Source organism: Ovis canadensis, chromosome 1 (assembly GCF_042477335.2).
Source record: "Ovis canadensis isolate MfBH-ARS-UI-01 breed Bighorn chromosome 1, ARS-UI_OviCan_v2, whole genome shotgun sequence".
In the NCBI taxonomy this organism is placed as follows: domain Eukaryota; kingdom Metazoa; phylum Chordata; class Mammalia; order Artiodactyla; family Bovidae; genus Ovis; species Ovis canadensis.
This window is the reverse complement of record NC_091245.1, coordinates 167,486,981-167,510,675: the sequence shown is the minus strand read 5'-3', so window position 1 is coordinate 167,510,675 and position 23,695 is coordinate 167,486,981. Positions and strand designations below refer to the sequence as shown.

Below are 23,695 nucleotides of genomic sequence, written 5' to 3'. Positions count from 1 at the left end.
GGGCTATGGTCCACAGGGCTGCACACAGTTGGACATGGCTGAAGTGACTTAGCACACAGACATGCATGCAAAGGTTTCTAATACGTAGTATGAGAGAAACCAGGGTAAGTGGTAATAGAAGATACAGATAAGGAAGTAAAGGTGGAAAAAGTTTTATCTGTAGTTATAGTACATGGCTTCCTTGTTGGTTTATAGTGCTTTGTAACCTTTACCATCTTTTGTTGTCTAATCTCGTGACTGAAAATGACTAATACCTTAAAATGACCATAGCCCCAATTCTACTAAGCAGGTAAAAAACAAACAAACCATAAAGTCAAAGGTTGAAATGTATCTTTGGTTATGGAATTGACTTATTATGGACGTATTTATAAATTAAAAAATAGCAACAACAAAACTCAGTCTGACACCTCCCCCACTTCATAACGTGTGCATATGCTGCCATGTACCATAACTACAGAGAAGACTTTTTCCACCTTTACTTTCCTTTCGGTATCTTCTATTACCACTTACCCTGGTTTCTTTGTCCCATAATATATATCAGAAATAGACTTTACTATCAGGAAAGAAAGAAAATAATATCTGCATACGCAGCTGGTAAGAATGTCACTGGTAATCACTGTGATTGACTTTAAGGTACCATTATCAAAGGAAATTATTATTTCTACATATGAAATCAGTCTTACTCTGATTCTTAGAACTCAGCAGAACTAAAAAGTAAAAATTATGCTTTAGAAATAAAATGGCCTACAGAACCACTACAGATGTCTTGTTGTGCAACTCGAACCATCTTTTACGCATGTTATACCTTTTGATTAGGAAATGCTAACGTAAGCACCATGCAGTTCTTTGTACCTTTTAGGAAAACATTAAGTGCTTTGAAATGTAGCCAAGTCAGTGCTCTGAAAAGGAGCCCAAGGTGGCTATTGGATTGTTTTTCATTCTTTCAACTGATGATGGGCACAGAGAATGAAGTGGCTTATTTAAGGTGGTATTATAGATGGAAGCATGAACAGTCATGGATTTCTGGCTTCCCCAAATGAAGACTCGAACCGTGCTGTATAGCTGAGCATCCAGACAAAGCTCAAGGACAAAAATTGAAAGCATATTTAAGTATTTCAACAAGAAGCCAGCTGTCAATTATCAAGGTTTTATTTAAAGTTATTTTATTAAAAATGAATAGACTGAATAGTACCATTATGCCAAAACAGAATTTGGGGAAACAGCCTAAGGTTTCTTGGTAGGCTGAGCATTAGCATTTTTAGAACCAGGAGCTTATGATGGCAAAATTTTCTCTTAATTATATCCTTAATGAAAATCACTCTGGCTACTTGCTCAGTTTGTGGGATACCTTGCCCATCTTTCACATTTAGGAAATCGTCCTTCCTTGAAATTTACTCAGCAAGCCCACCTCCCAGCTCTTCCCACTGCAGTGCTGTTTTATGATTTATGTGTTATGATTCTGAGACTCTTTTCTAGAGCAGTGTGGTCCTTCTCTGCACATCCTAAGCCATGAAATAACTGAATATTTGGTACACTGCTTGGTAACCAGGTTTATGCACAAAGTACTGTCTTTCGGTAACAAGGGAATATCAAAACAAGGACACACTCCAAAGATCAGAAATTGAATGCTGTTGTTTTAAAAGAAAAAAAATATTTCTTTTCTTACCACCACCAGTCTCTAATCAGCTTTGCTTCTACTCTTTATGAAATATACTCTCTAAGCCTGATTCTCATCTTTTGAATTCAAGTCTATGTAACAAAGTAAATTGTGAATAAAATAGTAGCCTCTTCCATTAAGAGAAAACATTTGTGAAAGTAAATATCCTTCAATTGTTAAAGATGAATTACTTGAATACATTATTTCAATTCTTATTTTATTTTCAAACTCTCAATTTTCAGGGCCTGAAAAGGCAGCAGAGTGGTCTACTCTAACAGTATCTAATGATTTCTATATTTTTTTACCTTCTTAAAAGTATCCAAATATTTTTCATATATTGAATTTGGTAAAGGGGAAAGAATTTAGAGAGGAGATAGAATAACAGATATGAGCTGTGATTAAATTCTGCAGAAGCCAAAATCATGACTTTAAAACACAAAGATTTTTCTGAGCCAAAGCCAGTTTTTACAGATTCCAGCCAGTTTCATTCAGTCCAGACAGTGGTCAAGGATCCTTGTTAGTTCTGGATCCTTTCTGGATCCATAGGATATAGGCTTCTACAGTGAAGGTTGGGAAGGAGGAAGGACGGACTCAAAAGAGGATGGTAAACTAAATATCCAGCGGGAGGAGAATAGTTATTAATAACGATGCCGTCACATAATGAAATACAACCACTAAAAACTGTGGTTTGGAAAAATGACAATGAATACTATTCTCTAAACAACATGCACATTATAATAGATACAGAAGAGAAGAAAGTGCAGAAGAAATTACAGTACAAGATGAAGAGCAAGGCTGGATTAATGATGAATTTTTTTATTCTTTATGTTTGTGTCCCTATTTTCAGTGCTTAATATATATTGCTTTTTAATTAGGACATTTTCCTTCTTATTTAGAAAAGGGAAATACTGACAGAAAAGGAAGAAGAAAAAAAATACAACGATAATAAATCAATCAGAGCAGAAGGCAGGCATTTGTCAGCGCCTATGCAATGAATGCTATAACTCCCTGATGAAGAAAGGGGCTATGTTTGGCAATTTGGTCCTTTATATTCTAGAGCCAACAAACTTCTATTTTAAAAACTATAGCCAACACACTGGAAGAAGCAGTCCCTACTAAAGTCTAAAAATAAGAATACTCTGGATCCAGTCCTCAGCATGTAGCCACCACCAAGTTAAACTGCAATAATTTCTCACCTGAAAGTAATTACTTTGTATATGGTAGCTTGCACTGAAGAGAGTAGATGCATGAATTCTCATATTATACTAAAACAAACTTCATTTATAGTTTTTAAGATCAACAACTTGAAAGATCAAATGTCTTCAGTCCACTTCTCAGCTGCAAATGCAACCAACAAGGGGTTCTGATCCAGACATGAAACCATGTAGGATCAGGAAACATAGCAGTAGAAGGTTCAGTACCAAGAAAACAGGAGCTTCTAGCTTAGCTGCTACAAAAAAGAAGTTCAGATGCTTTTTACTCATCCTTTCCAGAATAACTCCTTTTCCATATTAAAAAAAGTTTCTTAATTCCCCACGGACAGTAGTTGTAGCTTTTCCTATCCACAGAATGAAGAAAGACATAACCACAAAAGCCTACAACAAATTCAGAAAACCTTTAAATGGCTTGTATGCTCTCAATCACAACAGCCTCCATTCTGGAGACACATCACACTTGGTTTCTCACAATGCTTTTGGAAGATGACTGGAAGCCTCCTTAGACAACTTTGAAAGTTCCTAGGGGTTCTGGGTTCATAGGCTGAGAATCACTACTGCAAAGCATATTCCACATAAGGAATCTCAAGAACTTTATCTTTCCGATGGTTGTCACTGGAAATACAGCTATCAACCATCTTCATGCACACACTCACAAAAGAAATACACAATTTCATGGTGAAGTGCTAAGTGGAGGAAATGAAAACAGCCATGAATGAGTAACATGCTGTGGGCTTTGAAGTGTGTGTGGCACTTCTGAGCCCAAGGGCTTCTTCTGTTGGCTCTGTGGCAGAGGTTTAGCATAGAGGGTAGGGGCTGAGAACTGTGACAAGGAATTTCTTTTCTAAAAAATGCAGGGTTTTATTTGCCTTCTTTTTCCTTATAAAACCTTCCTGTGTCAATAGGCTATCTGCCTCCAACCCCCCAGCAAAAACAAGGGTGGCCCCTACATGCCAAAAGAATAATTGTCTGGGCTCTGCATGCTGAAACTGACTTGGCAAGCTCTCCATCTTGCAAAGAACACAAAGAGCTTAGTTTAGTCTGGGTGTTAATGCTTTACAATCATTACGAAAATACCCAAAGCAACATGCTCAAGGGAGGGTAGTGATTCTTTGTCTCTTCCCCCATCCTTCCCCCCTTAATTGTAAGCTCTGACATCCATTTATTTACTTATAGCTCCTAGCAGAAGCCGCCCTCTTTGGTCAACACACACTCTTGGCTGCCTTAGGCACTTTCAAACAAAGGGTTATGTGGAACCACACACAGTGGGTAGTACCTCTGAGCTCAATCTATCCCAGTCCCATGTCCCATGTCTGAGGTCCAAATCTATTCAACAGGACTTGGAAGGGGTCTCCCTAATTAAAAACTGCTGGAAATGCATACTTTCATAAGATTAATGTGACTAGGGGCTTGGTGAACCCTTCTTAGAGGACACAAGGAGAGTCCTGACACCAGTTAAAAGAACACTGATAATTAGTCCGACCCAAGCTCATAGGATCTAGGCCAGGTTACACTATCTAGGCCCAGTGTCCACCCTGCTGCATGTGGTTGTCTGGATGCTTGTGGATGCTCCCTGATGCTTCCTGACTACAGCAGACTTCCTGCTCCATAATTCCCAAGCTAATACTCAGAAAAGTGAAAGTGAAGTCACTCAGTTGTGTCTGACTCTTTGTGACCCCATGGACTGTAGCCTACCAGGCCCCTCCATCCATGGGATTTTCCAGGCAAGAATACTGGAGTGGCTTGCCATTTCCTTCTCCAGGAGATCTTCCTGACCCAGGGATTGAACCCAGGTCTTCTGCATTGTAGGCAGATGCTCTGAGTTGAATAATGAAGAATTGTGAAGGAACAAGAACTTGATTCACATTGGGCTCCAATCTGAGATCCGACCTAGCCTAGGTAATTTTTCTTACTCCCTGGAGATATGCTCTCTTCTCTTACTGCTTCATCATGCAGGTCTTTGATGAAAGGACTCTGGCCCTTTTTTATTTTATCAGTGTAGTCAAATTTATGCCATGATTACTGAAGAGATTTCTCCTCCCCCTTTACACAGATCATTATTCTGAGTGAGAAAGAACTCAGGCAACAGAAGCTTTGCAAAGACTAGGTGGGTTCTAAAGCCAGCAGGAATTCCTGCCCTGCTGTAGTGTTCTGTGGCTTAGGGGCAGACTGACTTTACCTCTTTCAATTTAAATTTCCAATAAAGCACAGGTTAATAGTAGTATTTGCTGATAGGCTGTTTCCAGTATCAAAGGGAATAGTATATTTACAGTGCTTTAGCAGAGTGACCAGCCAGGAACACAGTAAGTTATATGTTGCTGTGGTATTAGAGAAGATTTAAAAGTTTTGGTTGGTGGAAGAGGCACACCAATAAGAGCTCGGGTGAGCCTACCCCTTTGAATCAGCAGCCTTCGTCATCTTGTTTAGAACAGTTATGCCAGTTTGGACCAAGAAGCTAGTCACTTTATGTTAAGTCCCTCCAGATTGGCAGGATCATAGTTCCCTATTACCTCTCTGCTAAATAACAGGCACTGGTTCTTGGCCAGTTTCCAATTTCTTCAGCTTGCCAATCTCCATCTTGGCAAGGAACCGAATAACACACTTTCTGAAAATACAGGTTTAGCAGTGACTAAAAGAACTCCCCTTGCCTTCAGCGATGTAAAGCTGAGTAATATATTCTCCTCATGATGCTAAAAGGCAAAAATCCATTTGTTATGTTCTTATCTCACTTGATGTCCCAAGAGGAAAGGTATGTCTGATGAATCAAGAGATAAAATTGTATCACTACGCCTCTACCAAGATAAGTCACGTGTTCCTGTCATATGTGCGGCACTGGGCACAGCATTTTATACGTATTATCTCCAACTCTCCCAACAACCCTGCAAAGACAGAGTCCTGAAGAAGTGAAGGAATTTGCCCCAAACTGGACAGCATGAAGGGATGGAGACAGGACTGTCGCTTGGCTGGCCAGCTCCAGAGCCTGCACTCCTGCCCCTGCCATTCACCATGTCGTCTCCTACATTTTTGCTTGTCCGGAAGCTTCTGATTCTAGAAAACCACCAGAAGCTTTGGGACACCAAAGATCTGACATATAACTAAAGTAGTTGGAATATTCAAAACAAAACAAAAGCTCGAAGTTATAAATCCATCTGTGTCATTCTGTCAAAAGTTTTCCTATATGAAGCTTATTCTGATAATGCGTCATGGCTGACAGGTTTTGGAAACATTTTCAAAACTGGTTCAAAGACCACATACAAAACCCAGTCTCATTATTTTAAGGTCACAATTCGTTCTTTGACCAAAAACAGTATTAGCGGACCCAAATCCTGACTTCATTCACTAGATTTGGCTCCAAGGAACTTTTCCCTGTGGTAAGAAGTCACATTCACCTTCAATAAACCAGATTTCGCCATGGCTGAGAGATAGTCCAAAAAACAGAAAACTCCAAAAGTAGAGTTCCAAAACTGTTCTGAGCACTGGCAATGTTGTTAAAAAAAAAAAGTCACAACAGCTCTCTGCTCCTTGAAATCATTTTCTTTCTTGGTTCCTGGGACACAGCTCAGCTTTCTGCTTCTCTGTCTCTGTCAGACACCCCCAAATTAGTGTCTTCTTTCTCTTTACCTTGTACCTTTTGCTCCCCTCCTCTTGAAACTTCTTAAAAGTTTATGTATTCAACACTATGTCTCTGTGTGTGTCTATTTAAATCTTTAGTCATGAACATTTCCAAATTTATAGAAAGTAAAAAGAATATAACAAAGACCATGTACTCACCCACCCTTAAACAACCATTAAAATTTTGCCAAACTTATTTTTTGCCAAACTTATTTTTCCTCTACTCTCTGCCTTTCTTTTTTCTGAAATATTTAAAAGTAAAGTGCATGAGTCACTCCTATCTGAGGCCTGTCTGTCCTCCATAGATGTTAGAGTCTGCAACCCTAGGCCTGCAGTCTTCTCATATGTGGACATATGAGAAGGACAGTAGGATACTTCGCTACGTATCTAGAAAAATAGAAAGGACATTCTCTCATATAAATACGATGTCTTTAATACAGCTAACAAAATTAACGATAACTTTTTATTAACATCTAATACATAGAATACACATTCAAACTTCCTTGCTGGTCTTCTCCTTTACTTCAGCCATAAGGAATAACTTGATGTTTGCCACACGCTGTTCTTCATCCACCTTCAACCTGTCCATATGAGCCAGCTACTCTTATCCTCTAAGGCTCAACTTATCTCTGAGGTGCTTCCACTCACAGTTAGACATTTCCTCTCAAATGCTCCCAACACACTTTGTACGTTGGACATTATTTACAGCATTTATTGGTATTCTGTATTTAGTCTTGACCCTATATTTCTATTCAATTGTGAATTTCTCAATGTCTCAGTCTTTTCATCTTTTAAAATAAGGAGAATAATACCAAGTCCATGTGTTTAATTTTTTTTTTTTAAGAGATGTAAAGAACAGAAAGCATGAGTCATATAATGTGGCAAATAATCGGAGTTTTACCAATTGAGTTTCTCTCTTTCCCCCTAATAAGATCAAGCGTACATGAGCCAGACTAGACGCAAATGCCTGGGAGGCAAGTAGGGACCTGTTCCCCAGTACAGCAAGATAGACTAAGTAACGGTAGATGTGGTAAAGGAGCAGTAAAACGGCTGCAAGGTCGAGTACTGCTCTAGGACTTTACCAGCTGCAACATTTGTTTTAGTAACACACTGTTGGTCTATTCCAGTCACAGGCCAGTAGATAAGAGAAGAAAAAGGAAAGATGTCATTTGGAATCTATAGATGGAAACTCTTGATCTCAAATCTCCCGTTCATCTCTGAGCTCTTTATTATGCTAGGTTGGTCTAGCCAAGAGGAGGCCGAAAGGCAGTCAGGGTAACTTACTGTCAACTAATGGGTGAGGAAGAGGTCGAGAAAGTCAACAAAAATTTGTGGGATACTTTGGGTTCTACAAAGATGCATTTTTTATCTTTTAAGATTCATATCTTTCTAGGGCTGGAAGAAGTAGGGGCTGGCCTGTTGAACATGTAGTGTTGCTATGGAAGCAGCAACAGAGCTGTAGGCAAGAGTTCTGGCTTCTGGGGCTGGATCTGGTCATGACCAAGGGCACATTAACTTCCAATGGGTTTCAGAAGAGGGAGATTGGAAGAAACTGGTTCCAAGAGCCAAAGAGACAAAAATTCAAAGAGAACAGAAAGGTTAAGTGACTGGCTCAATATCACCATGCTTCTAAGAAAAAACAGAGAGCAGACTTGGAAGAAATATGAAAAGTGATGTAGTTTGAAAACTGTTAAAAGAATCATATGATTTTCAAGAGCACTGATCCAGTGCTGGGAGTGTGGCATTTTAAAATGCACTTAAAGTTAACTTGGACTATATGAAAATAATTTTCTTCTTCTGTTCTATTCCACAAAGATCTGGAAAACATTCCCAGCCCTGTGTCAACCTTAAATGAGAAAAGAATATTTAAAGAGCCACTGATTTGTAATGGAAAACTTGGATAAATCGACTATTTATACTTGGAGATTTTTATATTTCTTTTTGTCCTTTCTTCAGAACACACAGCTAAGAAAAGCCATGATGTAAGTCTGCTCTATTAGACCCCATTGGCAGGCTGTTTATTCTGTATCTACAGCACAGCAGCTTCTCTGACTCTAGCACGTTGTGGAAAAGCAACCAAAGAACATATTCGAGCTTATAAAAAAGTACAGTGTTGATATATCTAGCATGAGACTGGAGAGAAAGGGGTGTCAGAATGCCTGAGTTTTCAGTTTTGGCTCAAGGTTTATTAACCAAAGTTATTTAAGCTTTCTGAACCTCAAACCCATCTTGAAAAACAGGGTGAATAATTATCTATTTACTGATATAAAGAGCAATGTACACATGAAAGGTATTACAAGCACACATCTGTAAGCAAAACTGGAATAAGTCTTCATTAAATGCCTACTATAAAATTATTGATCTATACTGAGATCCAATATCAGAGATCTATCTGAGATCCAATATCAAAAGACTGAGGTCTTCCCTAAGTATATACTCTTACTATTTCATTAGTTTAGTTGTGTTTATTATCTGGGAAATCATGCCCAACTCTATGCATTTCTTTAAGAAACGCCTAACCTAATGAAGCGTAATTCTTAAGGGTGCAATCAAAATGTGTGGTGAGATGGTGTGTTGGATGAGGGAGACTAAACCATACAACGTGAGATGTGGTGAATGTTACATCTGGAAAAAAGAACAGAGTACTTCCCACTGAAGGGCCACAATGTGGCAAGAGAAGTAGCCTTGCTTGACTTAGCTCTGGAGGCAGGAGAAGGATAAATGAATAAAGATCCTGGGAGCTGTATTTCAGCTCACAAGGAAGCACTTTCAGACACTTGTGTATGTTAGTCGCTCAGTCGTGTCTGACTCTTCACGACCCCACGGACTGTAGCCCACCAGGCTCCTCTGTCCATGGGACTCTCCAGCAACAATACCAGAGCAGGTTGCCATTTTCTTCTCCAGGGGATCTTCCTGACCCAGGGATCAAACCTGGGTCTCCTGCATTGCAGGCAGATTCTTTACCATCTGAGCCACCAGGGAAGCCCTCACTTACAGCTGTGTAACAATGGCATAGATGGGCACAGGACAATGTGCAACAATGGAGTAGATGGGCATAGAAAATATCTAGTGCCTGATACTATGTTGACTTTGTCAACAAAGGTCCATCTAGTCAAGGCTATGGTTTTTCCAGTGGTCATGTATGGTTGTGAGTGTTGGACTATAAAGAAAGCTGAGCGCTGAAAAATTGATGCTTTTGAACTGTGGTGTTGGAGAAAACTCTTGAGAGTCCCTTGGACTGCAAGGAGATCCAACCAGTCCATCCTAAAGGAGATCAGTCCTGGGTGTTCATGGGAAGGACTGATGCTGAAGCTGAAACTGCAATACTTTGGTCATCTGATGAAAAGAGCTGACTCATTTGAAAAGACCCTGATGCTGGGAGGGATTGGGGGCAGGAGGAGAAGGGGACGACAGAGGATGAGATGGTTGGATGGCATCACTGACTCAATGGACATGGGTCTGGGTGGACTCCAGGAGTAGGTGATGGACATGGTGGCCTGGTGTGCTACAGTTCATGGGGTCACAAAGAGTCAGACACGACTGAGTGACTGAAGTGACTGACACTATGGAAGATGGATGAGATGACTACACTGCCTTCTGAACCTCACATTTGATGTGAAAGTAATCCTGAATTTCTTTTAAGAGTTAGGATTCTTAAGAATATGGACCTGAATCACAGATCCCCAAGTTCTGTTCCCCTCTCTGAAGCCCTATTCATGCCTTTCCTACAAGTAAAAACACTGTTAAGGGAATGTTTCAATGACTTTTACTCAAAATGGAAGAAAAAGATAAAGGGGACCATTGCTAAATTAGGTTATCTGGTTTTCAATGTGTCTTTTTTAGCCATCAGATAGCTCTGCTGTAGCTGGCTGAATTTAGTGTCTTCAAATGTGGGTGACTAGGGCAATAAAAGAAACAAACTTTTATTTTTTCATTTTAAGAGAAACCAAATAAAATACTCAACAGGATTTTTTTCCCAAATGTGGCCATGCAAGTACAACCTGGCTGATCTGCAACTGAGCACTATTAACATCTATTTATAGCCAGTATTTTCATAGATGAATCACATTTACCATGAGACAGTTAATATTAAGGGCTCAACCAGCTCTGCTGAGAACCCCATAATCTTACTACTTCTCTTTCCATTCTCCTTTCAGGGAACTAAGTTATAGCTTTATGGATCCACACAGAGAGAGGGTGAAATCCAAGTGGAAATGTAAAGCTAGCCGACAGTCTGTTCCCTAAATGTTAAACACATTCAAACTTACGGCACTGAATCACTTTCAAGGTTGTCCCTTGGCGAAGAGCATCCTCCAGTTGGCACAGACTCACTGTGCGTTATGCAGCCATCTTGCCATCAAAACAGTTCACCCCCTAAACTTTCTACAAACGAGTTTAAATGGCACTGCATTATATCACAGACATACAAAAAGGACTAAGGACTGTTCAAGGTGCTGTCAAATAAAAAGGAGTGCGGTGGATGTTGAACTCATTTTATGCATGTGAACCTGTAATCAGGGAGGTGAGGGTGACATAGAATGAAGGGTCAGGGTATATATGATAAAGGTTCTGAAAATTCAATGACTTTAACTGCAATTTTCTAATAAGTCTTGGGGACCGAGTGTCCCTTCTCCACCCACATGTGTGCAAACACACACACTAAACTTTGTGTAGGTACCAGCACTACCCTGATTGTTGTTGTTCAGTTACTAAGTTGTGTTTGACTCTTTGCAACACCATGGACTGTAGCATACCAGGCTTCCCTGTCCTTCATTATCTCCCGGAGTCAGGTTAAATTTATGTCCATTGAGTTGGTGAGGTAATGCTATCTAACCATCTCATCCTCTGCTGCCCCCTTCTCCTTTTGCCTTCAACCTTTCCCAGCATCAGGGTCTTTTCCAATGAGGTGACTCTTCCCATCAGGTGGCCAAAGTACTGGAGCTTCACCTTCAGCACCAATCCTTGCAATGAATATTCAGGGTTAATTTCCTTTAGGATTGACTGGTTTGATTTCCTTGCAGTCCAAGGGACTCTCAAGAATCTTCTCCAGCACCCCAATTTGAAAGCAACAGTTCTTTGGCGCTCAGCAGAATTCTTCTTTATGGTCCAACTCTCACATTGTACATGGGTACTGGCAAAACCAGAGCTTTAATTACGTAGAACTTTGTTGGCAAAATGATGTCTCTGCTTTTTAATATGCTGTCTAGGTTTGTCATAGCTTTCTTTCCGAGGAGCAGTGTGTTCTGTTGGCAAAACTCTGCTAGCCTTTACCTTACTTCATTTTGTACTACAAGGCCAAATATGCCTGTTATTCTGGGTGTCTCTTGACTTCCTGCTTTTGCATTTTAATCCCCTTTGATGAAAAGGACATCTTTTTTTAGTGTTGGTTCTTGAAGGTCTTATAGGTCTTCATAGAACAGGTCAACTTCAGCTTCTTCAGCATCAGTGGTTGGGGCATAGACATGGATTACTGTGAATTGGCTTGCCTTGGAAATGAATCAACATCATTCTGTCATTTTTGAGACTGCACCCAAGTACTGCATTTCAAACTCTTTGTTCACTATGAGTGCTACTCCATTTCTTTTAAGGGATTCTTGCCCACAATAGTAGATATAATGGTCATCTGAATTAAAGTTGCCCATGCCTGTCCATTTCAGTTCACTGATTCCCTCAGATACCCATGTTCACTCTTACTACCTCCTGTTTGTCCACATCCAGTTTACCTTGATTCATGGACCTAACATTACAGGTTCCCATGCAATACTGTTCTTTACAGCATCAGACTTTACTTTCACCACAACTGAGTGTTGTTTCCACTTTGGCCCAGCCGCTTCATTCTTTCAGGAGCTATTACTAATTGCCCTCTGCTCTTCCCCAGTAGGACACTGGACACTTTCTGATCTGGGGGGCTCATTTTTCAAGGGTCACATCTTTTTGCCTTTTCATACTGTTCATGGGATTCTCCAGGAAAGAATACTGCAGTTGGCTGCCATTTCCTCCTCCAGCAGACCACATTTTGTCAGAACTCTTCACTATAATCCATCTTTCTTAGGTGGCCATGCACAGCACTATGCCCTTTTGCCACTACAAGGCGGTGATTCATGAAGGGGATTACCTTCATATTGATATTAATTTTTGTCTTTGAGAGTCTCCACCCTTAGTTTAGCTTTACCATGCCCTTTCCTACAGTCTTTACTAAGGGTAAAATTCTTTAAGATTAAATGATGACATACACAAAGCATTTATGATAGCACCCGACATGTGGTAAGAGGTCTACACACATTAGCTGCTTCTATCAGATTCTCAGTACCATTTTTTTGAATTTCTAGCCCATGGTTCACAGATGACTCATCTTTACTATGAGGCAGTCCCTACTGATACTTAAGAGCTGATCGGTTCTATTGAGGACTGCATGATTCAGTCATTCAAATGAATCCCTGCTGAGGTCCAACTCTGTTGAACACTTCAGAGACAGACATGACCAACAGGGACCCTAAGCTCACAGAGCATGAACGATAAACTCATTACCAGGTGGCATTATCTCCATTTTACATCTGAAGGCTCACAGAGGTATAGTAAGTTGTTCAAGGCCACAGAGCTAACATGATGGAGTAGTGATTCAAATCCAGATCCATTTGATCCCATAATCTCACAGTCTTTCTTGCCATGCTCCCTCTGCCCACACCCAAGATGCCAGCAAAGTGTCTGAGAAAAGCCACTTTGTGGCTTAGTTTCTGCACGTAAATGATGCATGAAAACAAAACATCTTTACTGAATAGACCAACTGCTGAAAGGGCCAGAAGTTGTGAATTCATTAATATTCATATTTTTGTGTAATTCTGGGTAGCCAGAATTAACTGTACCCCATCAACAAAACAGACATTAGTCCAGATACAGAAATAAGCCTGCACAAATTAGCAAATATGATAACTGATATAGTGGGTAGTTCATAAATGTTTATTGAATAACAATGTTGAAGCAGGATATTTTCCTTTACTAAGTATACCTTTTTATGAGACCCTAAGTAGATACAGCATAGTGATTTGCTGAATTCTAAAGCCAGACGCCCATGCTGGGACCTGGCTCTGCTACTTTCTAGCAGTATGACCTTCAGCAAGTTACTAAGCAGCTATGCCTCAGTTTCTTCTACTGCAAAACAGAGAAAAAGTTCTTGAGAAGACTACAGGGTTTAACCAAAAGAAAGCATTTAGTACTTATTTGCTAAGTACTGAATTAATGTAAGCTATCACTGTTATTTTCTTCTTTAAATTGGAGTAGTTTTGATTGGTTACCCTGATATCATAGTAAATGATCAAGACCACAACCAATTTCTTTCACTGAGGCATCCTGAAGTTCTTTTATACAGCCAAATAACCTGTTTCCACCATTCAAACATGGAAATAAACAGGTATGCAGAGACTAAATTACATCTAAGTAGCATCCAATTATGTAGAATAAGCAGTTTTTGTTATACAAAGAAAGAATGATTATGAAAATTCAACGTTTATAGTAAGGAGTTGGCTAGAGGCTTGTACGCAGTGGGGGAGGTGGTAGTTAGAACAGGCCTCAATTGACATTTGGCTATTTCTTGTAACTAAATTAAGTAAATAATTGCAAAAAATTCTGTTTGTCCTTCTTCTGCATGAACACATCCTTACCAAAATATATCACAATTTCAACCAGCTTATGCCAAAGAAAAGCTGACTGAGGTCACTGCATAGGAAAACAAAGCAGAATCTGCTTCTCAGGGCCAACTGCACTGTATTTGTATCCATAGATACAAGAAAACAGAGAAGCACAAAATTCTAAAGCGGGAAGTCCCAGGACCTCAGAGATCATCTAGTCTCAGGCACAAATTCTGTAGTAAGGGGGACCCATTAGGGAGTGAGGACCAGGGTAGAGGTCAAGGGAAAGAAACCTTATTTCATCCTGAATGACCTCATGGGGCCAACCCAGCCTAATAGCCTTATTTTACGAGCTGCGACCTAGAGCCTAGCTAATTAAAAGCAGAATTGAGATCAGAAGTCCTGTTTCCTGATTCCCAGTCTATCACTCTGTTACATTTCTGAGGGCTGCCATTCTATGGCTCTGAGAGTCACAAATAATCAACACACTAGGCTGTTAAACTTGACAACTAGGCAGGTTTCCTCTTTGCAAAACCATCAGGCATTATGTCACTAGCGACAGTTATGAAAGGAGTAAGGCATCATGATTTGTTATAAACAAAAGCAATTTTCCATTTCATTTTTTTCCCTTTGTAACCTGAAAATCCCAAACCACCGCTGCTATTACAAAATTTTTCTTTTCCTCAGTATGCACCCCTGGGCCAAGCACAGATGCATAAAAATTTTGCCAAGAGAAACAATGAAGTCACTGATAATACAAAGCATGAGAGTATCATGAAATTCATGCCTTTGTTTTCTTCCTCTTGATACTTAATTACTTCTCATTACTGATCATTTTGTGGTTGTTGGCAGAAGGGTAAGGAAACTCCACCACTGTAAACACTCAGAGACACACACTCCTCAGTCAACCCAAAGTCTGCACACGAACAGTCTGTTCATAAACCCAACTGAGCACCAGCAAGAATGCTGAAGCTATTTTCCCTAGTCCCCAAAGAAGATAGATGGTTTCAGAAAAACTCTAAACAATTTAAAAAGGATAAACATAACATAAAAATGTTTCAGCGCATTCCTTTTTTAAAAAAAATCACTTATAAATATTATCATTGGCAAATGATATGTGCACTCCTGGAGGATTTCACTCAACTCACTTTAACAATGAGGTAAGGAGGAATACAGCCAATATCTTATAATAACTATAAATGGAATACAACCTTTAAAAACGATGAACCACTATATTTTACACCTGTAACATATAATATTGTACATCAACTATAACTCAATTTAAAAAAAAAAGAATGAGAGGTGAGGGAAGACAGTGCATATATGGAGATCCACTCAGTTTTCTGTGGCAGTTTGTGCTCCATGCTAAGTTGCTTCAGTTGTGTCCGACTGTGTGACTCTATGGACTACAGCCCACCAGGCTCCTCTGTCCATGGGGATTCTCCAGGCAAGAATACTGGAGTGGGTTGCCATGCTCGCCTGCAGGGGATCTTCCTGACCCAGGGATGGAACCGGCATCTGTTACGTCTAACCTGCATTGGCAGGTGGATTCTTTTACCACTAGTGCCACCTGGGAAGCCCTGTAGTAGTTCAGAGTTGCCTTACACTCAAAGAGCCATACTTACGAGCAATGCTTAGCAAGCTACCCTGCTAAACAGAAACTTACATTATCTTGGAATTCTGGAAGGCATACCTTGGATAAGATTAATGGTGACAGAGGAATCCTTATTGAATAGTAACAGAATACAAGTTGATTCTTATCAGTAGGCTATTGTTCCACATTTGACTGCCTGGGTAACATGAAAGCACAGGAATGCATCATAGAAATCACAAAAATAACCCTACGCTTCCAGGAAACTAAAAGAAGTAAAGAATCAAACACATTTTACCTTTCTTTTAAACTAGGCTTCTATTTGATTTTCACAGAAATATGAATCTGTAAGTGTGACAGATGAGTTTTTCAAAGACGGCTGCAGTTAATTCTTCCCAGTCCTCTGCAATGTGACTCTGCAGCTCCTTCCATTGAGAAGTGAAATCTGTTCCCCCACTTCCTGAATTTGGGGTGGCCTTGTAATGCTCTTTTACCAAAAAAACTGAAGACTTGGAGTAGGGGAGAATAAGCGATGCAGGGGAGAGTCGATGACAACTACCGCCACAGATCACTGTTCATCATATTCTTGGGATGCTGCCCTGAGTCCGCTCTACGGGGAAGCCTGATCCAGCCCACCAGAGGCTGAAAGCCCACGTGGAGCAGAGATGAGATGATCCAGCTGAGATCAAGTTTGTCTAGCTGAGAGTCAGATATGGAGTGAGCCCATCTTAGCCCATTCACACCCAGGAGAGCTGCAAGATGACTGAAAATGCAGAGTGACCTACAGAGTTTTGAGCCACTGTTAGTTAGCAATGTTCCCTAAATTGTGGATAGGCCACAAAGTGGAAGGAATAAATCAGTAATTTTCTTGAATAGCCATTAGGTATGAAACACCAGGTCAGAAATCCCAAGGGACACTTGAATGTATTAGATAGAATATCTGAATGTATTAGATATTAATATTAGATAGGAGAAACTGAAGGCCTTGTCCTTCATGTGAGAACATTTATATAAACAAAATGGAACATAATATTTAAGTGTTTTAAACATATCTACTCTATATTAACAACCCTCCATTATTCCTATAGGCCAGAGTAATGATCTCTCTGAGGTAATCAAGATAATCCAATGGGGTGGGAGAAAAAAAACTGGATTTCTTATTTTTTATTAATATTTTTCCTTTTTATTTTTGAATATGTTTTCATAAGTGGAGTTGCTCAGTCGTGTCTGACTCTTAGCGACCCCATGGACTGCAGCCTACCAGGCTCCTCCGCTGTGGGATTTTCCAGGCAACAGTACTGGAATGGGGTGCCATTGCCTTCTCCCATAAGGTACATAGCATATATTAATATTCTAGTATAGGAACATTATTTATTAGCACATAAATATACACATAATGAGGCTTTCTACAGTCAAAAATTCTATATATCCTAACCTTCCATCCCTACATAAAAATATACTCCCTTTATGCCTTTGCATTTCTCCAATAAGTAAGTCCTTTCCTGGATATGTAGCGGAGTGAAAGTGAAAGTCACTCAGTCATGTCCAACTCTTTGCAACCCCATGGACTATACACTCCATGGAATTCTTCAGGCCAGAATACTGGAGTGGGTAGCCGTTCGCTTCTCCAGAGGATCTTCCCAATCCAGGGATAGAACCCAGGTTTCCTGCACTGCAGGCTGATTCTTTACCAGCTGAGCCACCAGGGAAGGCCAAGTAATGGACAGTCAGTGACAACTACTGCCACAGATCACTGCTCATCTCTACTGTAATTATTGATAAGTAATCTCTTCAGCAAGGCTACAAGCATTTTTCACACATGGTGTCTGTATCCATCTCAGACAGGGTGTTCATAACCACCTGGCTTTGGCAGTACAGTATAACAGCATGAGACATGACTTTTTAAGAGCACAGGTAGTAGAGCCGGGTTGTCTGGATTCAAACCCCAGTTCTTCCACTTACTAGCTGTGCAGCCTTCATTGGTGCTTCCCTTTCTTTGCTGTAAATAGAGATAATAATATCCCCACACTTCATGGGGTCGTTGTGGAGAACTGAACGCGTTAACACATGTAAAATGCTTAGAAGAATGCCTGGCATGTAGTAACTTCTCAGTAAGTATTAGCTTTCATCAACATTACCACCACCACCACCACCATTACTGCTGATCTCTAGCAGCTAATAGAGGAATTAAATGTGTGATGGAGGAAAGTCAGAGTGAACATGAATTACAGAGAAAAGATACTACATGACTTGTTAAAACTTTGACAGCAAATGTTTTAAGTTTCTCCAGATGGACCCTGTAACTTTAAGGCAGGGTGCCCCACTAGTATCACTTGATAGTTGGTTTGTTACTGACAAAACACATAATAAACAGGTAAGCCACTAACACCTTCCAGTTCTGCTTTTACAGCCTGATTGTTATGATGAGGCTACTGAAGAATTCTCATTGAAAATTAACTCTGGGATTCTTTCCTTAAGCGCTGTCTTTTAACTGTGATTTCTACTCTGGTGAAAACCATTAGACACAGGTTTCCTGCCTATCCATATGCAGTGTTTAGATTTCTGTGGATTTCCTCTAGGGCGCAGACCCACAAGTCCATGTCTTTTAAATACACTACTGATAATCTATGCTAAAAGAAAGTGGCAAGAATCATTATATATCCTAGGAGAAAGGGGGTCATAGAGATCACCTCCTCACCCCCCTCACCTCACAAATCAGGACACTGCACTCAGGGAGGGTCACGTCTTAACTAAGTCCCACAGCTGATTTGTGATAGAATTCTTTTCACCTGACTTCTGTCTAGTTCAGTACACTTTTCATGACCCCAGATTTATAAACTATTTCCATAACTTTACACTTGAAAAGTGTACCACCTGTATTAAGAAAAGTAAGACAGTCACACCATAAATAACCAATTTAGTGCAGGACACACTTCAATAAATGCTTGTTGAAGGATGGGTAGAGAGATGAATGGACGCTTAGCTGGTTGGTTATGAAGTCCTCAAGGCTCCTAAACTGTTCTGCACTCTGATTTCTCAAGTGGTGCCAGCAAAGTGGAACTGGAAAGAGTCACTTCTTCAATAGAGTACCCAGGAAAGACACAAAACCATTCTTTCAATCTTCTTTTTTTTCCCCCTGAATTCATGGTTTACAATTCATTAGATGAAACAGATAATCAAATAAACTTGCTTTAGTTCTTAAATTTTTTTCTAACTATAAAGGTAGTACAGAATCACTATAAAATTGGAGGGAATAAAAGTAAAGTTAATAATGTTAATAATAAGAACTAATGTTTATTTGGTGATAATATTGTATTAAACATATGACATGTATTGATTGACTAATTTAGTCCTCACAGCAACTTTAGGTTATGGATATACTACTATTATCATGCTCATTTTACAGATGAGAAAGGCAGAGAGGTATCAAGTAACTTGCCAAAGTTTTATAGCCAATAAGTAATGGAGGAGAGATATGAACTCAGGCAGAGTGGTTCCTGAGTTCATGGTCTTAACCATTCTATTATACTGCCACTGCTCAAATTTTGGTTTCCAATGCAAATTATAAAGGAAAGAACTGATTTATAATTAGAGAAATGCAGATCAGAACTACAGTGAGGTATCATCTCACACTGGTCAAAATGGCCACCATAAAAAAAAATTTATAAACAATAAATATTGAAGAGGCTGTGGAGGAAGGGAAACCTCTTGCACTGTTGGTGGGAATGTAAACTGATATAGCCACTAAGAGGAACAGTATGGACATTTCTTAAAAAACTAGGAATAAAACTTCCATTATAATCTCGCTCAGTCATGTCTGACTCTTTGCGACCCTGTGGACTGTGGCCTACCAGGCTCTTCCATCCATGGGATTCTCCAGGCAAGAATACTGGAGTGGGTTGCCACTTCCTTCTCCAGGGGATCTTCCTGACCCAGGGATTGAACCTGGGTCTCCCGCATTGGAGGCATACACTTTAACCTCTGAGCCATGACCCAGTAATGCCACTACTGGGCATATACCCTGAGGAAACCATAATTGAAAAAAACACATGTACCCCAATGTTCATTGCAGTACTGTTTACAACAGATAGGACACGGAAGCAACCTAGAAGTCCACTGACAGATGAAGGGATAAAGAAGTTGTGGTACATATACACAATGGAATATCACTCAGCTATAAAAAGGAACGCATTTGAATCAGTTCTAATGAGGTAGATGAACCTAGAGCCTATTATACAGAGTGAAGTTAAGTCAGAAAGAGAAAAACAAGTATCATGTATTAACGCATATACATGGAATCTGGAAGGGTACTGCTGAGCCTGTTTGCAGGGCAGCAATGGAGATGCAAAAACAGAGAACAGACTTGTGGACGCAGAGGGGAAGCAGAGGGTGGGAGGAATCGAAAGCGCAGCCCTGAAGCATACACTTTACAAAGTGTGAAGCGGATAGCCAGCAGGAATTTGCTGTGTGATGCAGGGAATTCGAACCCAGTTCTCTGTGACAACCTGCAGGGGTGGGATGGGGTGGAGGAAAGTTCAAGAGAGAGGGGATGTATGTACACCTGTGGCTGATTCATGTTGATGTATGGCAGAAATCAACACAATATTGTAAAGCAATTATCTTCCAATTAAAAAATGAAGATCTGATTTAAAAACTGATTAACTTGATTAAATTAAACTGAAAACTTCTTTACCACAAAAGACATAAAGTGAAAATGTTTAAGCTACTATCAGAAGAAATAACAGCAAAACAATAGAATATGTAATGAATTCCTATAAATTCATAAGAAAAAGACAACTAATATTTACAAAAGGAAAATGGGCAAAGACTATGAACAAGCAATTTATGAAGAAACTCCAATGCCATCTAAACACATAAAAAGATGCTGCTCTTATGAATTTAGGATGCAAATCAGATACTATTTCATTTATCATATTGGTATAAATTCCATAATAGCACATGTTGATGAAGATATAGAGCAAGGAGAACACTTATACTCTGCTATAAACTGGTACTCCACTCAGGAGAGCAGTAATCCCTAGTAATGTTGAGAACACAATATAGCAGAGTCCAAAAATCCCACTCTTATGCCATAAAGAATACCATGTACACAGGAAGAAAATGTAAAAGTATGTTCACAGCTGCATTTTTTCCTAACACAAAAAACATGTAAATTATACAGTAAAATGGATAAGTAAATGGTGGATTATTCATACAGTGTAATATCATATAGCAGTCAAATACGTAAAATAAGTAAAATGGAACAAGTAAGAATCTCAAAAACACAGTACAAAAAAAACTTTTCAGAATGCTATACTCAATGTGCTGTTTACATTAGGTTTGAAAATCTGTAAAGTAAAACTATAAATGGCTCAGCAATATATATTTTAACATATATAATACGTTATATATAAAATTTATATATTTATATGTATATAATTTATATATATACATAAATATATTTTAAAATGCATTAAAAATATAAAGTATAAAACATGCATGGGAAGAATAAACACCAAATTCAAGATGGTTACTTATGGGGTCGGATATGTAGGAAGTGGGTTAAGGAAGACATACATAGGGCTTCTACTCTATAATATTTTACTTAAAAAGCTATTTTCTAATGTATGGGATTGTTTGGGTTAATCTGTAAGATATTACCCAAATATATAATAAATGGAGATTTTACATATCTGTGTGGTAGCATGTAGTGACTCATTATATTTTCATACTTCTCTGTATGCTTGAACTTTTCCAGATTTTCTTTTTCTTTTTGGCCATGCCTAGTTTGCCAGACAGGGATAGAGCTGTTCCCCCTGCAGTGGAAGCCAGAGCCCTAGTCACTGGACCACCAGGAAATTCCCTCTAGAATTTTTTTTTTTAATGTAATTTTGGCTGTAGTGGGTCTCTGATGCAGTGTACAGGCTCTTCATTGCTGCCCGCGGGATTTCTCTAGCTGTGGTGAGTGGGGGCTACTCTCCTGTTGCGATACTCTGGGCTTCCTGTTGCAGTAGGTTATCTTATTGTGAGAGCCTGAGCTCTAGGTGAGCGGGGTTTAGGAGTTGCAGTGCACAGGTTCAGTAGTTGTGGCACACGGGTTAAGCTGCCCTGCAACATGTGGAATCTTAGTTCCTAGACAGGTGAACCCATGTCCCCTGCATTGGCAGGCAAATTCTTAGCCACTGGACCACCAAGGAAGTTCCACCCCTTCTGATTTTTAAAGAAATATTATTACAAATGAAAAGCAAGGCACCAATGATGATGATAGTTTCTTGACTTGTAGGAATGAGTAAAATTAACAATCTTTTTGAACATCACTGAAGTAGACTGTAAGTTCAATTGATATTTTCTTTTTTCATTAGAAACCTCAAAAGTGGAACAAATTATTGTGCTATTGTAAATTAATTTCAATACCTATATAATAAGATGTACAGCTAAAATTGTTCCTTAAATATTACTTTATCTTATATTGTTTTCATAAAAATCAACTACCATAGGCACTAGGGTTCTTATTTTGGAGATAAGGGTTCTAAATACAAACCCTTGACTTATCCAAGGACGGTTCTGGAATTTTAGCAGAATGTCAGGGATGCAGCCAGGAACCAAGCCTTCATTCCTTTAATATTAGACTTTATCATCATAACAAAATAACCCAAAGTATTTTGTAGCAGTAATTCTGATAATTCTATCTTAAAGCACCAAAGGTTAAGAAATTTAAAAACATTTTTTTAAGTTCCACAAAGGTTTCCTTGTGGAACCACCTTGTGAATCTGCAGAAAGTTGGAATAATTAGTAAATTTACCATTTTATAATTATGTTAAGTACGTCTTAAGTAAGCACTTAAGCCGAGGTTGGAAGTATGACCCAGGTCCCTCAGGTGGAATGCCTGGCGGATGAAGTTCAAATACAGTCTGTTTACCCTTGGACATAAGTGGCCTTAATCAAAGCAGAACACATTTTTTTAAATGTTGATTTTAAAAACAGAAGTGTAAATAAGACTGTGATTTATGAATCTGCTAATACCCTTCTGTGCTGTAGACTTCAGAAAGATTGAGTCTTTGGCTGTGGTAAATATAACAGGAGTGCAGACTTGTCAAAGCAGTAATAGGTTCTCTTATTAAAATTCCACTTCCACTAAGCGTTACAAATTGTCTTTCTTCTTTCCAGCCCTTAAAGTATGCGTTCCAAAAGCAGTGACAAGGAGGGCTCAGCCCCAAAGCAATTTCCAAGGCCTGGAAAAGACGACAGTTTCCAAGGGCCTGAGGACAAGAAGCAGAGACAGCAAGACAAAGACCCCACCAGGGAGTCGGATGCAATCCTTCCATATCCTAAGTCACACAGTGGTAACGGCCACCAAGGAGAAGACCTCTCCAGAGATGACCTCTTATTTCTTCTCAGCATTCTGGAGGGGGAACTGCAGGTCAGCTGGCTTAGAATCATTGTCCTCATGCTTCCTGGGGAAGGCTGCTTATGAATTTGCTGTGTAGGCTGCCACAGACATAGCTATCTGTGCTTCACACTTGTACGCACATGAAAGCAAAGTGTAAGGACACATACACAGAATTCTCTTCTGGCAACACGAAGAGTAATTAGTCACATCTAAAAGGGCTGTCATGATGACATGCGATTGGCATGCACATGTGAAAGGTCATATCCTCCACTCAGGCTGTTTCAGCGCTCAGGCTCGGAAGGGTAACAATAATAGCTGATGACTTCTGGGTCAGTTTTAAATGACAGTAGGTGCTTTTATACCTCACGTGAACTGGCTCCGAGATTTGCCCCAGCATTATTAACCTACACAACATGAACAGCTGCTATACACACAGGACAATCTTATTTCATATCCCTGAATATGAAAATACCAGTCCATTGAGGAATAGCATGTTATCTACTTGTCAAACACAATGAAAAATAGAGAATTCTCTCCATGTTGTCTAGTTATCACAAAAAAAAAAGCATTATTCATGTGTAACTAGATTGTAAGAAGGATAAAGGG

General features: G+C 39.5%; 2 protein-coding genes across 2 annotated transcripts in view; one reads left to right on the top strand and one right to left on the bottom strand.

Annotated features, from left to right (window-relative positions):
* The window catches only part of CMSS1 (cms1 ribosomal small subunit homolog), a 398,161-nt gene that overhangs the window by 250,566 nt on the left and 123,900 nt on the right, over positions 1-23,695 (bottom strand). The gene's annotated exons all lie outside the window — the stretch shown is intronic.
* Positions 1-23,695, top strand: part of FILIP1L (filamin A interacting protein 1 like) — a 312,163-nt gene that overhangs the window by 173,217 nt on the left and 115,251 nt on the right. Inside the window, exon 2 of the mRNA XM_069551097.1 lies at positions 22,867-23,119. Coding sequence (XP_069407198.1) covers positions 22,877-23,119 — 243 coding nt within the window. The 5' untranslated portion in view covers positions 22,867-22,876. The remainder of the gene's footprint in view (positions 1-22,866; positions 23,120-23,695) is intronic.